Here is a 17,490-nt window from a genome sequence, read left to right as displayed (position 1 = left end):
CCCCCAAACCAAGAAGACATTTCTGAGTTAGTGTGAAGAGCAAAAGAAACTTTTCCACCATAATTTCAGTCCGGGACTATGGCCGGTTCTGACTCCTCACCTCACCTTTTGGTCTCCAGTCAGTTCACCTCCTGTCTTGGTTCTGTCTCCTGCACTGTTGTATTTCTCTTGGTGCTCCAGCTGCCTTAAACTCAGGTCTTATATCTAATTTTTAGAAGACTCCCTGGATATTGCCTATCTTCCCAGCTTGCTTTGCTCTAGTTGAGGCTGCCATCTATGTCCAGGGCATTTCTTTTTCTCTCTCTGATTCCCAAATGGGTTCCACCCACTCAGCTGAAAAATAAGAGAATCCATTTGATAAATGGAAGTGAGACCTTTCTTCGTAGATTACTTTGTTGTTGCATCTTGGCATTGTGGAAAGATGCGTTTAAATTTTAGAGACACTAAATCTGACTCTACCCACTTGATTTACTTTAATTTCACTGTATGTTGCATTATCAAATCAATCTCTGCTGGAATGAATGCTGAAGCTGCTATAGTCATTGTAGATTTTAACCTAATATATTCCACTATTTCCTTTTCTGGGAAACATTTGAGTAGTTTGTACTGAGAAAATGTTTCTTATCCTGCTAAAGTTGTACTATTTCTACTCAGTATTTTTGAAACCTTTTTGTAAAAGCTTCAAATCAGTGCTATGGATCAGGAATGCTCTTACTCTTTCTAAGGTGCCCATTTGCACATCGCTGAGGAGGATGTTTAATAAGTGCAGTTTGCAGAATTTTTGTCTGACAGGAAGGTAAAAAGCAGTTTGACCGAATTTTCCACTAGTTGGGAAGGAGACATTTTTATCTATGAAGTAAGCGTTGCAAAAGCTTTAGAGAAACTTAACTTGACAGCGACACTTTCACAGTAATTTTACAGCACACAAACACACGTTTGATGGTTACCTCTTTGACAGGAAATGCTGAGGAGTCACCAAACAGATAAGAAACGTTTTTCCCTATTCCTACTTTTCCTGCATGGCCTTGACATGTTGTAGACACAGATTAACTCAGCAAATGTCTGGACTTGAGGCCAGCCACATTTTTTTTAACTTTGTCATTTTCATAAAACAGGTGTCAAATTCCTCTTTTTTTGTGAAGACCACAGATCCAAACTGCACAGAAAATAAGAAACTCAAAGCATATTATTTCCTTATTGTGCCTGGTGGCCTGTCAACTTATACAGTATTGCTCTCACATCCTCCTATTAAAAACCAGTATTTCTGTTATCATAACAATGATTTGGGTAAAATTAAAGAAACACAAAAGTTCACCAAGCAGTTTTAACTGAAGTGTGGAAAGGAGCAGGGTTTTCTTTAGCTATCCAGACCATGGGTAGGCCCCTTGTTGCTTGAATTCAAAGACCTTTTAATTTCATTCCTTTTGCTTTCATGAGAGGAGGAAATTTTTGTGAAGGGAGATGATCCGTTTAGGTCCCAGCAGCCTGGAGATGTAACCACACGTAGGACTGTCTGCTTAGCCAGGGGAGATGAGGCAGGACTTCAGTGCCCATCAGCATATTCTGATTGGGCTGCAATGACTTGTTACAATATAATAAGCACTCACCTCTTTTTCCAATGCTGTTGAAAGACTGTGCTTGTGATACCGAGCGGTGATGCAGCGCGTGCTAAAGGGCTGCAGAAACGCACCATTTAAAGCCCTGAGATTTTTTTTTTTAAATTGCTATTGTCTCAGTTTTTTTAAAAAAAAAAATTTACTTTTTAAGAAGAGACAAGAATGGTCAGGATCAGTTATTGACACTCTGAAATATGAAATCTTTTAAACTAAGCGGTAAATATGTTACCAGCACTTAAAGAGTAGTTGAGAGAACAAGGGCACAGAGAGTAGTGTAATTAAAGATGAAGAAAAGCATTTTGATTTTCAAGAAATAGCATTAGTTTATGATACAAAAAAAATAAAGGCTATTTTATTATTTTTCCCTGGGCTTTTAGCACTGTTGGCCTGTCTTCAAATTCACTACTGAAAGCTGAGCTATTGAATATTCCATGTTACAGCAGCACCTGTAGCTGCCTTCCACAATGACATGCACGGAAGCTGATTAACTGCATCAGTCCCAAGTGAACAGAAACAAAACAGATGATAATTGCTGGAATAGCAAACAGATGGCTTCAGAATTGGAAATTTTAACCTTTTTAGAGACCATTATACAAGATCAGTAAATGCCTGTTGTCTGGGAAGTTAAAGGGACCGCCGTCCTCTCACTGGGGTGCTCCAGGAGGATGCGGAATAAAGACTCTACAGCTGAATCCCAAGCGCTGCTGAAACAGGCCCCATGGCTTCTGGCAGCACCGGGCTGGAACCCCCAGCTTTTCCTGACAGAAATTCTACTGCTTCTATTTAATTTTGCACCTTAATTACATTCTCTGCTTTAAAAATACTCTTTATATACACCATTTTCATACCTCGTTATATTTAACAGCTAGAAAATAAATTACTACAGGTAAAAGAATGAAAAGTGAGATGAAAGACTGGGTTTGGCTTCTTGGTTAACAAATATATTAATGTAGAAGTGTTCAGGGCCAGGCTGGATGGGGCTTTGAACAACCTGCTCTAGTGGGAGGTGTCCCTGTCCATGGCAGAGGGATTGGAACTCAGTGATCTTTGAGGTCCCTTCCAACCCAAACCATTCTATCATTGTATAATTTCTATCAAGGTAAAATTTCCTAAAATACTTGAGCTTTTAATGTGGATATTACTCATACTGGGGAGCTGAAAAAAAACATTAACATTTTTCTATTCCTGTTTTTATGCATTCACTTAAAATGCCAAACTCTCAAGTTTCCTAGAGTTCTTCTGTAAGAGGCAAATTATTGCATGATGGTGACCAGCATCTACTTCAGTTTTCGTTTTGCAGATTCAGTCCTGCCTTGCACAGAAACCCGTACAAAACCTAAAAGATAATGAGTGGGACAGTCCCTCAGAGAGGGAAACCACCGCTGTCCACTACTCAGGAAATGCTGTTTGGCAGCATTGTCACACTCAGCCTTTTTCATTTGCAGCAAATGGGAAGGAATTACAGTCACAACTACACCAAATCTTAGTACACGCTCTGTTATTGGGAGTGGGGTTGTTTGGAAAACAGGCCATAAGGGTTTAGTACAATTCCTAGTTTATACACAGAAGGAACACACCAAATCACTGCAGAAGCCTGAACCTTTTAGCTTTTTCTATCTGTCACTTGCCCAGCATTAAACAAAGTTTACGTATCTACTGCTTTAAAGATAGTGGAAATACTGTTCTGCAAAGCACTTTGCAGGCATATACTGCTTCACAGTTTGCAATTTCTTGATTCCCAAGGCATTCATCTTCCTTTCAGACAACAAAAAACCCAAACAACCACCTCCCAAACAAAACAAAACAACCTTCCAGCCCCATCTCTTCACTTGGCTGTTGATTATTTCTGTTATTTGCTAAGAATTAAAGTTTTGCTACCTGGTCTCTCCTGTAGCACACCTAAGCAGCAGGGGTGAGGAAAGCTGCGAGACCTCAGGAGTCAGCCCTAGCACCATCTCACATGCACATCTCACCCATGGCTTTGGACTTTCCTTGCAGCAAGTTGGTGGAGGGCAAAGGTTCCAGGCTGAAGAGGTGGTGAAGTCGTCTTTAGTGGTGATTAAAATCTTCTTTGCCACCTGCACTTGCACTGCTTTTCCTACGGGAAGGAAAAGATCAGAGCAACAAGAGTGTGTGCAGACCTGGAAAGAATGAAGGAAAAGGGTACAAGACAAAAATAAGACAAAAGATAGAGGCAGAAGAGTAAGGACACAAGGAGAGGCAGACCATGGGAGCAGCACCCCAGTTAAGGAGGGATAGGCACTAGGATCAATACATTAGAAATGTCTGTCTGAGTCCATGGCAGAAAGGCAGACAGCCAAAAAAATTAAAACTGTGTTTTGGATTCTCTGTGAAAAATAACAATGAATTGTCACTCTAGTTATTACACAAGCCATCTTTCCCTCTTGCCACGACAGAGGAAAGTTTAATCAGTCAGTCAACAGTATTTCAGTAACACAAGGTACTACATTTCAGGTTAAAAGGCTTATAATTACTGAATGTCCTCAGGCTGTTCACCCACAAACACTGAACCTCACCAGATTCAATCCTTGATAATTTGCACCCAAGTCCTGTGGGGGACCTGGTTTCCTGAAATGCAGCAAGTGAGAACCATCAAGAGATATTCTTGCTACTTAAGCATCCCTTTGAGAGAAGAAATTGTGTGTGAGTAGTTTACAGCATGATCAGTACCTCCTGCCCTTATTTGCAATACATAGAACTTTACTTTTTTTATCTCAGTAATTAGAAATATTTCCAACTCTGTATCATTCTTGAAATCTTTGAAAAGAATGGTGAGAAACAATGAATTGCACATAGGACACAGATCATGGCAGGAAGTAGGCAGTTGAAAAAAAAAAGCTAGCAGGGATGGAGAGGTTTGAAAGGAAGATTTCCAAATTCTACCTTCTTGTCTTCTGAGGGTGCACAATTACAGCACTTTATATATAAAGGAAGAAATGTTTTAGGCTGAGGGTGGTGAAACAGTGGAACAGGTTGCCAAGAGAGGTGGTAGGTGTCCCATCCCTGGCAACGTTCAAGGTCAGGTTGGAGGGGGCTCTGAGCAGCCTGATCTGGTAGAAGATGTCCCTGCTCATTGCAGAGGGGTTGTACTTTTAAGGTCCCTTCCCCTGTGATTCTATATGGCAACAACAAGAGTAGAATTCAATCCACACTTACGTCTTAGTCTGCTCAGTGATCCCCACAGAGGACTGAGTTTCTTTCCCTTCTTGTATTACTTATTTTCCTAGATTTGAAAGAAAATTAAAACTGTCTTTATGTTAGTCCTTCCGTGGCTGCACTACATTAACCATGTCAGCAAAAAACCCAACCTCAAATTCTTGCCCAGTTCCTGCTCTCTGTTTTTCCAGCAGTCAGCTAGACAGGAATTAAGAAACGATTGCAGAACAGACCTTCCCCTGCAGAGAGGGTGACCTGGGACGGTCCCCACGAGTGACCAGGACACCTCCGCTGTCCAGGACACACCAGGACACAAACACCAAGCCCCATCTACTTTCACAGCACAGAGAGCACAGCACAGCCAGGTTCTGATCTCAGTGTTTCTGGAACATACTGCAGTAAAACAACAACAAAAAAACCCAACCCCAAAATCTGCCACCACCTCATCTTGCCACTTATCAGTTTGCTTCCTTGCAGGGGAAGAGGAAAGTGTACTAAACTTCTTCTCATTTTTTTCCCCTCTCCCACCCCCGCTTCTCTTCTCACAGCACGCTACAAGTGAAAGTCTCGGAGCCGCAGAATTCAATAGACATGAACACAGAAAATGAACATTTGAAGTCCATAAAGATGTGCCTTAATCAGCCCACTGAGTGGAATCTGAGTTTTTCAGCAGCATCTCTCGCCAGCTGTAAAGTTTTTAACCAAAATCTCAAAACCGATGAGAACAAATAGATTGCAGCTGTTCTTGCACTATTATTTTGTACATTGTTCCTGATTATTTTTTTTTCTGCTGAATAATAAGCATTTATTACATTGATCTTGAAATGATCTTGTGTGATTTGGCTTTATATTACTACTAGCATTATTCATTTTGATGTACTTATGTACTTTTTTTTTTTTTTTTTTTTTTTAAATATAAAGTTTTGCATCTGACCATCATGAAATTCTTGCAGTACAAATTTATAACAGAATCAGATGTTCCCCTTTAATAGTATTGTGATTTTTCTATGTTCTTTAATTATTATTTCCCGATTTTATTTTTGTGCACGAAAGTTAATATACTCTGTAATTTGTGGCATAGGTCGCCATGTAAAGATTTATGGTAATAACCATTCAAAGGGATCTGTAACAGGTGGAGACCGACTACCTCGAAGCAAAGCAGTAGAAAGGTAAATTATCTGAGGAGATCTCCTTCCCAAAGGGATTGAAATGTACGGAAGAACCGGTCTGTTTCTGCAGTACGCTTTCATCTTCGTTTATCTTGAGAACTTTGGTGTGACAGTGTTTAATGACCGTAATGTCTACGAGAAAGGCCAAGCCTGCAGGAGAATCTCTTGAAAGATTGTCATTCAACCAATCTGTATCTGCACTTTTTGAGGTTTCTGCTAAATGGTCTTTCTTCCCCTTTTGTTTTATGAATTTATGCCTGCCACCAATTAAAATGGATGTAAATGCTCTTCCTATTTCATTTTTTTTCCGTGTACTTTGGAAATTCAATGTAAACATCAAAATTTTAAACTCTACTCAAAGAAGTAGTAAACGGTTGTAGCTGACGACATTATAGGCAACTCAATGCTCAGATCAGCTTTAGCGAGGTTCATGTACTTCACTCATCAAAACTTTATTATTAATAGAGCTATAACAAAAGTGTTAGAATAAAACCGTATGATCTATTTCTCTTTTCTGGAGTCATACATTCAATAGCTAGAGTAGAGGTTTCTTAATTCAATTTCTTAAGAAGGTGTCTGTCCTTTACTTGCCAAGAGCTAATTTTCCAGAAGGAAATTTCCTTAGAATACTGTATTTTATAAAAGAAAGGTTTTAAGGATTCACTTCAAATTATAATCTTACTTAACAAAATGAAGATGCAATTCTTCTGTAAAGACATTTGTTGGTTTGCAGGTGGAATCCAGGAACTGAAATACAAGACCGTTGTGAATTCCATGGTGTTTCACAAGATCCCACCAGGATTTTGAGTCACTGAAGTGTCAGACAGTGGAGAATGTGATGAAAGAGAGAATATTCCCCATCACACCACACTGTCTAGAGGGTCTTGATGTGTCTTAACAATTAAATGCATTTAGATTTTATGGGACAAGAAAGCAAAAGATAATTAAACTTCCTGGGGAAGAGAGACTGAAGTTTATTTACTTCAGTGGAGCCCCACCAAAGCACAAGGGACAGTAAGGAGTCACGGCTACCCAAAAAGGGACATAAAAACAGTCCTACAAACAGCAGAACTAACACAGCCAGTATCTTGTTCGTGTGCCCAGAAGAGGGGATTGCCATGTGGATTTTCTCATTTCAAAGACAGAGTAAATACCAGAAGTCTCTGTTACAGGCATGTCTCACCTCCAAGTTTTCATTAACTTTTGCCAATTATGATCTCTTCCTTTGTGTCATATTGAGTTTCAATTGGCTGATGAGTTCAGAAGTTTTCAGATGGGAGTCAGACACAGGCATAACTCAAGCTCAATAACCACTTCCCTAAGTCACACAATAAACAACTAAACTAGAAAAAGAAATGTTCTTGGGGCAGCACTCACCCTTCAGCTTGAGATAGCGACCGGCCAAAGGAGACTCTTACCAAGAGAAAAATCTTTTCATTTCTCTGAAGAGACTGATTAGGCAAGCAAACAAGAACAATCACAGATCGGTTTTTAAGAAGCAAAAACTAATGTAGGAATAAACACTGGACTATTTTAAGTTTGATGGCAAATGACCATGGCTATTTTATCATTATTTAACATGGAATGAAGTCTTCTACTCCAGGTCAAGTTTGGCTCATGCACTCCTGACATCCTGCTGTGTTTAGCCAGCAAAAAGAGAGAGGATGCAGAGTAATTGTTCAGAACAATTAAGCTGTTTTTAAGTCAATTTGAATGTTTTAGGGATTAAAATCTTATTCCTTAATTAAGGACCCAGAAAGTTAGGTACCTTCAACCCATAGAATTAAAGTCAATAAAAATCACCAACATTATATTAGCTAAAAAGAATAACACGTACTAAGTCAAGATTTTTCACTGCAGGTAGTAAGATGCTTCCAGACATGGCTCCTCATTACCTTTGGATGTACTCTATTGCCACCACATGCAACTTTCTCAGAAAGTCAGCTGCATACATTTAAACCTTCATTATTGCTAATAATCAGCTTTGAAAAATATGGGACACATCTGAACATCCTACCCTGCAATTAAGCAGCCATCCCTCCTCAAAAGATGAAGAAATTTAGTAAAAGCATACCACATTTTCTATTGCATAGAATACCCTTCCCTTGACAGGGAGCAGGGCAAGGGAAGAGCCCAGAGGGGCTAGAAATTAGGTGTCAGTTGCTGGTCAAGTTTCTAGCCTGAAAGAGGATCACAGGGTAATTCAGGCATAGAAGGACTTCAGGAGGTCCACAGGTCCACATCCTGCTCAAAGGCTGGCCAACTGTGAGGTCAGAGCAGGTTGTTCAGGACTTTACCTAAATCAGGTCTCAAAAACCTAGGACAGATCCTCCTCAGCCTCTCCCAGCAGCCTCTTCCAACTGCTCTCAACCTGTCCCACTGCCTCTTTCTCCTTATATTCTGGTCCCAGTTTCAGCTTATACCTGTCATTTTTCATCCTCCCATCATGCACAATAACGAAGAGCCTGGTTCCATCTCCCCAACAAACTCCTTGTAGGGAGCTTGGGGTCCTCCCAACACCCACAGGCTGAGCAAGCCCAGCTCCCTCAGCCTCTCCCCACAGGGCAAGCACCCAGCCCCCTGACCAGCTTGGGGGCCTCCACGGAATTCACTCCAGTTTGTCAGTGTCTGTCTTCAATTTATACACACCAGTGAAGCCACATCCACAGCAGAGACATCCACTGATCACAAGGTGACTGCAGAGAAACCTCATCTTTCAGTACAGCATTCCTAAAGAGATGCCAGAGACGGAACCTGCATTTGTGGCAAGGCACAACAGAACAACAAGGTGGCAAAACGGAAGGTCTTTAATTTATGCAGGAAGGCATTCCCAGGGAAACCTTTGTAAAGTTTTATTGCTCCTGCTTTTCCTAGAAACTCAGTTTAACCAAAAATAAGAGTGGACTAGCAGCAGGTGTTGAAAATATATTAGTGGCAGAAAAACAAACTACTCATAAGAGTGAGGGTGAGACAGAACTTGTAACTGAAATAATAGTAATTAAAAAGAAACACCCACAAACTAAACATTAAAGCACAAGTGAACCTCTAATTGACAATCAACTGAGAAAAATATACTTCACCCTTTTGAATTCTGTTCAGGCAGCATTCAAGGGGACAATGTCTCTGATCTCCAGTGTACATAAACTAGAACCCAAGTTGGGGATTAGAAGAAAAGAATTATCAAGAGCAAGCTCAGGACTTCAAAATTCTGTTTAAAATGATGAATAAAAATAATTCACCACAGTTACATAAGCTTCTGAATAGCAAATATCTGCAGAAAAGTGTGTCATGGCATTCTGTGGTTTGACAAGTTTCCAACAAAAACTGTAAGGGAGGAAAGGCACCACAATCCTGTCTGTTTTCTACACGCAAGCTTGAAAGCAGCGTAATAGCTTGGGTGTTCCACTGTGGGAAGGCTGCTGCTCACTTGTGGCCCTGAGCCCTTTCTGAGAATGACCAAACATCATTTACAGCACCTTACCTTTTTTAAATGCCAGTTCCCTAGAAAGCTACATTTGGCATCAGTCATCGAGATGCGCATGTGGAGCCATCCACAGGACAGGAGTTTTCTCTGACTGCTTTGGAAGTTACCTACATGGTAACAGAGACAGAGGGGATTGACAGAGTGTTTCCAAAAAAAGTCCAGCATTTCCAGAGTCAATCTGCTCAGCCACCAACCACTAACTGCAGTTTAAAGTCAATCTTCTATTGTCTCTGTAAAACTCAGGACTATTCCTACATAAAGGGCTATGAACTTCAAAGCTACAAAAGGCCCCAATTGTATGCCACTTTAAAAAGACAGTCCAAAAAACCTTATAAAGTATTCCGTTTTTTGCCCTTTCTGTACTTAAGTAGTCCTTTCCTTATTGGATCTTATTTTGTACCACAAATATATTTATCCTTTTCCAAAAGCATGTTACTGATTTTATATAACAAGACCAAGATCAGTAGCAGACTTCCAGGCTTAGGTTTGTAGAATCAGCAACTCAGTTTTACCATTTAAAGTTTGTTTTTTACTACTTATTACCACTATTTAAAATGAAGTGGACACATACCTGCAGGAAGTAGAATTAATCTTAATTGTGAATTCTATTTTAGGTTAACACGAACAGCAAAGCCTGGTCAGCAGAGGCACAGGCTAATAAAGGAAGAAAAGTAGGTGCATTAAAGGTAGGTACATTCAAAATTGTTGCCACCACAAGCAACCACACCAGGTCACACATTCTGGCCAAATATGTTAAGCAACAGAACAGCTTTAACTTTGACAAGTCCAGGCTGGATGGGGCTTGGAGCAACCTGCTCTAGTGGGAGGTGTCCCTGCCCATGGCAGGGGGGGTGGAACTCCCCGATCTTTAAAGTCCCTTCCAACCTGAACCATTCTATGGTCAAGTACTTACCAACAACAACAAGTTTTGTTCAGGTAAAATTTTAATTACATAAATGATTTATTACATGAATGATGGACTTCATATCGGGAAAATCATCAAAAGCATCTATTTAAAAAAAAAGTAAGAGTTCCTAGAAAATTCTAAAATTATGATTTTAGTATTAAAAAAAGAGTTAAATATGACTAAAACCAAATCAAGTCTTATTTTTCTATTCTGATGTTAACTACCAGCATTAGCAAAGGCCACTTTCTCTCCTTTTCCCTTCATTGATCTGCCTCCCTGTTCAAAAGTCCTGAAAGATTCATTCTTGTCAGTGCCGCTGTTTTTGCTCGTCGTGAAGGCCTTGAACTTGACACTGGGACTGATTCTGGAATTTCATCACCACTGAAATGTAAAATATTTTAAAGTAAGGCAAAAAGACTATGCAAACTGAAGAGTTTTTATATTAATAAACTTGAAATATGGTCTGAAAGAGCAAAAATACTTCTTCCTAATTATTAATTTTTGAGAAGAATTATTAACCCTTTCCAAGTGATATATAGCAGCATCAATAAGTGTTAGCAGTTGCAAAATAAGCAAAACCCCCAAAAGATTAGGTGGTTTAAAGCAAACACACCCAAGATGAAAAAGGGAATGATTGACCCTGGTTCCCTAAAGTCCATTGATTGCTTGAGAAAAAATGAGCACAGCTGAAAACTGAAAATTACAAAGATAATGTCATTTTAATGCTTATGTCCTACAAGATCATAAGAAAAGGAATGCATTGCGTACATTCACTTATCAGTCATTTCTAGAAGCTTATCAACTACATGTTAAAAAACAAGCAACAAAAATGGGGAAGGGGAAACAGAATTTAAATTAAAAAATGATTCCTCCACAGAACAGTTATTAAAAAAGCAGAAAAAGTGACTGGAAGAAGAGTAATAATGTAAGCCAAAAATCTAAGTTTTGTCGGCTGGAATGTATATTAACTCTACTCACAAAAGGTAGGTTAAAAAAAAAAAAAAAGAATTACAGGCTTTCAGGCAATGATAATAAAATGTGAAGCTGACAAACCTGTGATTGTTTCAAAAGTATCAGTTCAAATAATTATTTTTTTCCTTAAATGTTTATCTGTGTATTAGCAACACAGAATAGTAAAGATGCTGGTTTTGGAAAGGAAAACCATTTGAATTAGATTTCCTTGCTGGAACAGAGATTGTGATTTTGACAGTGGAGGAAAAAGGATTTACCTTTCACTACTGCATTTCACAGTCGCACCAGTTTTCCTTCTGCTCACAGACCTCACTTCCGCTGCTGCTTTCCCTGGTCCTAAGTAGAAGCAAAAGTCTCTTTTCATATCATGATACCATTTCTTTTCTTAAACCAGTTCTGTATCTTTCTTCAATGTTTGATATCACATTGAAACATACAAATATGCAGTCACCACAGGTAGAATGTGGCAACAAAACAGAAGCAACAACAAAAAGCTTGCCATGTATTGCTTCTCCCATAAGCATCTGTACATTACTGTAAATTACTATGGCCAAATTACCTTGAAACCCTGTAGTTGGGAGTTGTTTTTTTTCTTTTTTAAATATGTGTTGTTGGGAGAGACTAATAGCCAAAAAAAAAAAATATCCACAAAACAGACTATTTTAAACATTTTAACCAATAAAATTTAAAAAACTAGGGTATGAAGACTGAATGGTTTTTACATCTACGCATTAACAGAAAGTTACTATGAAATTATTTTGCTAGAAACAAGTAGTATTGTGACCAGAAAAAACAGGGCATACCTTTGCCAGCTTTGTTTCTCGTGGATTTCGATTTTGCAGTTGCTTTACTTTTAAATCCATTAACTGGAGTATGAAATGCATCTGTATTATTTTCTGTCAAACAGAACAGCACGTGCAGAAGTTATAATCAACTTTTAATTTCTCTTAAGTACCAGTATTTAAAATTCTGGCTGTTATATAAAAAAGCCACAGAATTATAACCCCATTTTTTCCTGAAACTAAACATTAGGTAAGGCAGCTAGAAGGAAGTTGAAAATGTCACTCAGCTATAACCCTACCCCAATATAGGTCAATCACATGGAAACTCTTCCTGAGAATTGTTTAGCCCCTTCCATTGTGTGGGAAGTCAAGCAGGCTGGGTGGAAGACCTGCTTGTCTGAACAGGGAACTCCTCGTGGAGCTCAAGAGGAAAAAGAAAATGCATGATCTCTGGAAGCCAGGTCAGCCTTCACAGAAAAGATTACAGAGCTGTGGTTCACATATGGAGGGAGAAGACACAAAAGGGCAAAGCACAATTAGAGTTGAAACTGGCCGGTGTTGGGTCAGATAGGAAGAAGGGCTTTTTTAAGTATGTAAAAAGCAAGGGGAGGTCTAAAAAAACCAAAACCATTGGACCAATACTCTTTGCAGATGGTCACCGGACCAGTAAGAATGAACAAAAAGCAGAGGCATTCAATGAGCTTATTTTGCCCCAGTCTTTAATAACAGTGATAGACCTTGGGCTGCCCAGTCCTCTGAGTTGGAGGACCACGAGTGTGGGAACAGTGACCTGCCACTTGAAATCACTGAAATTACAAGGGACCAGTTGTATCAGCTACATGTCCATAAGCTGAATATGAGCCAGCAGTGTGCCCAGGTAACCAAGAAGGCCAGTAGCATGCTGGCTCGTATCAGAAATGGAGTGGCCAGCAGGACTAGGGAAGTGATTGCCCCCCTGTAGTGAGCACACTGGTGAGGCCATACCTTGAATACTTCAGTTTTGGGCCCCTCACGACAAAAAAGGACATTGAGGAATCCTGGATTGTGTCCAGAGAAGGGCAAACCAAGTGACAAAGGGTCTAGAGAACAAGCTTTGGAGAAAAGGAGGCTGAGGGAAGACCTCATTGCTCCCTATGGCTTCCTGAGGAGGGGCGTTGGAGAAGGAGGCGCTGATCTCTTCTCCCCGGGACCCAGCGAGAGGAAGCATGGGAATGGTTCAAAGCTGCACCAGGGGAGGTTTAGACTGGACTTTAGGAAGGATTTCTTTACTGAGAGGGTGGTCAAACACTGGAAGAGGCTTCCTAGAGAGGTGGTCAATGCCCCAAGCCTGTCAGTGTTTAAGAGGCATTTGGACAATGCCCTAAATAACATGTTCAACTTTTGGTCAGCCCTGAAGTGGTCAGGCACTTGGACTAGATGTAGATGCTTTCCAACCGAAATATTCTTTCTAGTCTTACAATTTCTAAATTTTAGGAAATCTTTCTTCAGCAATCTCTGCTATTGCTAGGAATCTTTTTCCCCAAATGTCACCAAATTGCTTTTCTGCTGAAAAATGTGAAGACTTTCTGTGCCACCAGCGTATTGTACACTGCTGAGGCAGGTGCAGGCTGGGGAAAGTCTTCCAGCCAGTTCCACTTCAAGCTCCTAAATAGCCTTAAAACCAAATCTGTCTCCAATATACGAGCTGGTAACAAGGACAGACTGGTGTCATCATTAAAGATACCAGCTTGGTACGGCTTTAATGCAGCCTGCAAGAAGCACAGGCATGGTCTTAGAACACCACAAAGTAATTGTTTCTTCCTCTAAGTTAGGGAGTCACATTCTAAAGAGGAGTTAGTCACCTTTAGTGTTTAGCAGGCATATGAATGTGCTAAACTGCTGGAAAAAGAGAAAGCCCATTTTAATACTGTATTTGTTAAAAAGGAAGAGCTGCAGGGCAGACTTTAAGACTCAAAATACAGCATTGGTTATACTACAGTAATATTGAGAATAAGAAAACACAGAGTCCGATCAAAAAGCAATAAAAAAATGGAAAATACTTCAGTACAAATATTTTAAAGCTGTATGCATATTTACTAGAAGTTACATTTTCCTTTTTTTTTTTCCCCAAAAACTAAAACTTATTTTCATATGCATCTAAATAAGTCACTCTATTGTATATCTACTGCTAAACTAAACCTCTCCTGAATTACCTCCTTCATTTTGAATAGCATTTTCAGATAAAGTGACGTCAGTTTCCTGTGTCCTTTCAGAGAAGCCGGTTTCCTCAGTCCTTTCAGAGCGGTCTTTGAAGGCATCAGGACCTTTCGTCAAGTTCATCTTGAGCTTCTCAATAGCTCTTTGACACAGTTTATCTTTCACTTTCTGGAGAAGAGACATTTAATGTTAAATGCTACTTAAGTTTACAGCTATTTCTTTTATACGCTAAAATATCCACTAATAGGATTAGTTAAATTTACTGTACAAAGAATACAGTGCACGACATGAAAATGATTAGTCAACACTTTCCCCATCAACACCAGGCACTGAAACCCCAAAATAAATTTTGATATTCGTTCTTAAAGGAAACCTAAAAAACATTAAAGCGACTGGACATTTCCAGCTGAGTCTGGAGCGTTGCTACCTCTGGATGATACATCCGTAGTTGATCAGCATTCATTTCAATATTTTAATATACCATTGTCTTCCTCTGTCACACTCCCAAATTTTATTTTTTTCCATATTAATAAAAGCATCAATGTAAAAAATTTCACATCAGCCTTGTAATCCCTTCCCACTTCATCTTAAATCAAGCACCCTTTTCATGTTGCCTAATGATCTTACAGTTATGTAAGTTTAGGCATAAAAATTCAGCTGCTAATAATTAACTAAAGAACTAACCGAACTGTAAAAGACTTAATACTGAATTTAATTTTAACATAATAAAATTAACTACACCACAGCTATCAAAAGAACTTACTCTACCGAAATGTATCAAGTTGGGCACACTGTTTCATGCTGGTTTTACTAGCTATGGTAGCTGAAATATGCAAGTTACACAGTAACATCAGCTCAGATTTTTGTAAATGACTCATTGAAAATTAATTTTCAGAGACTTGTTAAAAGAAAAATTCCAGTCATATTGCCATAGTATACAAAAGGCCCTTCATTTTTAAGCTTGTCAGAATATTAGATTGCTAGTGATTAAAACAGTAAGGACCACATTATTTATATACTACCTCTAGAATCTCATTGAGCAGAACCAGAAGATTCTCTGTGGAAGAACTGCTGAGTTCTAGTGAATTTAAAGCTTTGGTGTAAATACGAACATCTGGTGCAGCTGGGTCCATCAAGATTTCATTGCAAATTTTCATTGCTAAACTATCATGCACTGTCAAGTCCTAGAAAGGAAAGACAACAGATATCAGAAATTTTCCTGAGAGCTATTTACAAAAAGCAACAATGAGATCATTCTGATTTAAGCAGCTAATGACCAATTTTACAAGTTCCTACTAGCATTTTTTTAATTGTAAGAGGGAGGGGAAATTGGGGGTAGGGAGGCGGGAAAGGATGTTCAAGCTAAAAGATTTAATTACCTGAGCAGTCACTCATTTAATCCAGCTTCCGGCACTAGGAATCTCAGAGAAGCCCAGAGAGCTAGCAGTAAATGAAGGTAGCTGGGTTTTAATCTCTAGACACAAATATTGCTTTCCCCCAGTTCAACACACTGTACCTGATAGTCCTGAGACTTTTTAGACTGAGGTTTAATTCCACTTGGTCTGGTCAGGTCCACTAACAGTTCAGAAACGTTACTGACATCGATTTCAGCCAAAGGTGAAGTTGCAGGAGCATTTAGCAGCGTTTGCAGAGTTGGAAGATAAGCTTCTTCAAAGCATTCCTGGTTAGACCTGTTTCAATTGAGTCAAACATTAGTAGCAAAATGAGACAAAAATCAAACCTTAATTCAACCCTAAATTTCCTATTCTATGATGAGAGATCAGAGACCCATTATAATACATCAATCAAAGCAAAGTGGGAGCAGTCACCTAGGTAGAGACAGCCAGCAGGAGCAAGACATCAAAACTGCTTCACAGAACCAATTTCTTTTAAGTGTCAGCACACACTATTTCACTTAAGTTTTAAGTAACACTAACTGCCTCTGAACAGTTTGAAAGTTCACCCTTACTACTGAAAACCTAACTGATCTACACAGACACGTTCTCTCTTAAGGGACAGAAATACATTTCTATAAATCTTTTATTTAGATTATCTGTCTTCTCGTTCCTCCTTCCTGCTATTCTTTAGGGGTACTTCTCATTGTGCAAGAAAGCAAGGAAGCCTGGCAAAAAAATGCAGTGGTTAACAAGATTTTTGGAAGAAACACTTGTGCTTTCTTTTCTTAGAAGAGTTAATAACTCCTGCCAAGCAAGTCTAAAACTCATGTTGCACTTGGTTCTGCAGCAAGATGTCTAAAACTTGTCTAATAAACAATTTAAAGGTAAAGTGTCAAAAAGTACAAGGTACTAGGTAGTGAAGTGAAGCCTATTTTTTTTCTGATACTTGTTAACATTTTATTGGAACCCAAGTAGCTCCAGGAGAAAACTGAGAAAGTAAATAAATTCAAAAAAGCAGAGCGATTGCTGCTGGAATATTAAGCCAAATCAGCTGACCAAGAGACCTTCTGAGCACTAAAACTGGGGCAAGAAAGAACGGAACCAAGAACTTCCCCTTTCAGCAGCCTCAAGGCTTTAGATTGGCTCAAGCATAACTGAAGTATCATTCACATTATTTCCTGTAAATCAAATAAATAAATAAATTGAAGTCCAGTAGCTTATAGGCAAAAGGCAGAAGTTTCTCCTCTCAGGCTGCCAGAGAGTTTATTACTCTTCAGAAAAAATGTCATGAATAAGTATTTTTCACTGGTTACAGGATCCTATCCCTAGGTATAAACCTCTGCCAAATCTTATTCATAAGTCCAGTAGCTTATAGGCAAAAGGCAGAAGTTTCTCCTCTCAGGCTGCCAGAGAGTTTATTACTCTTCAGAAAAAATGTCATGAATAAGTATTTTTCACTGGTTACAGGATCCTATCCCTAAGTATAAACCTCTGCCAAATCTCATTCATTAACTGAGTTTTCCTTTTCTGAATGGCAACTTTGCAGACAGTTCTGAATTACACATGGTAATTCATAATTCTTGTCTGAAAATACAGTATTGGTAACCGAAGACACTCCACAATTCATCTTAAAATGAACTATTTGTGATCCAGAATGCAAATAATGTTGAAAGAAAAAATCAATGAGGTTTCCTACCTAAACAGAGACTCCAAATCTATGAGTCAAACTAAGATTTAGGATTTATTTCTCCAAAATTTTTCTGATTTTTACTGAAAGCATACACTTTGCT

The 17,490-nt window shown here is 39.1% G+C and overlaps 2 protein-coding genes across 2 annotated transcripts in view; one reads left to right on the top strand and one right to left on the bottom strand.

The window, feature by feature from the left end:
• Nucleotides 1-6,466, top strand: part of LCORL (ligand dependent nuclear receptor corepressor like) — a 53,533-nt gene extending 47,067 nt beyond the window's left edge. The window contains exon 7 of the mRNA XM_014937063.1: nt 5,342-6,466. Coding sequence (XP_014792549.1) covers nt 5,342-5,355 — 14 coding nt within the window. The 3' untranslated portion in view covers nt 5,356-6,466. The remainder of the gene's footprint in view (nt 1-5,341) is intronic.
• Nucleotides 6,467-10,372: 3,906 nt separating this feature from the next.
• The window catches only part of NCAPG (non-SMC condensin I complex subunit G), a 40,463-nt gene continuing 33,345 nt past the window's right edge, over nt 10,373-17,490 (bottom strand). Inside the window, exons 20-21 of the mRNA XM_014937066.1 lie at nt 11,583-11,661; nt 10,373-10,734 (exon numbers count right to left, since the gene is read on the bottom strand). Coding sequence (XP_014792552.1) covers nt 10,614-10,734; nt 11,583-11,661 — 200 coding nt within the window. The 3' untranslated portion in view covers nt 10,373-10,613. The remainder of the gene's footprint in view (nt 10,735-11,582; nt 11,662-17,490) is intronic.

The sequence above is a fragment of the Calidris pugnax genome, unplaced genomic scaffold, assembly GCF_001431845.1.
Source record: "Calidris pugnax isolate Ruff unplaced genomic scaffold, ASM143184v1 scaffold49, whole genome shotgun sequence".
Lineage (NCBI taxonomy): Eukaryota > Metazoa > Chordata > Aves > Charadriiformes > Scolopacidae > Calidris > Calidris pugnax.
Note: the sequence above shows the minus strand (reverse complement) of the source record. Positions and strands in the feature narration are given on the sequence as shown.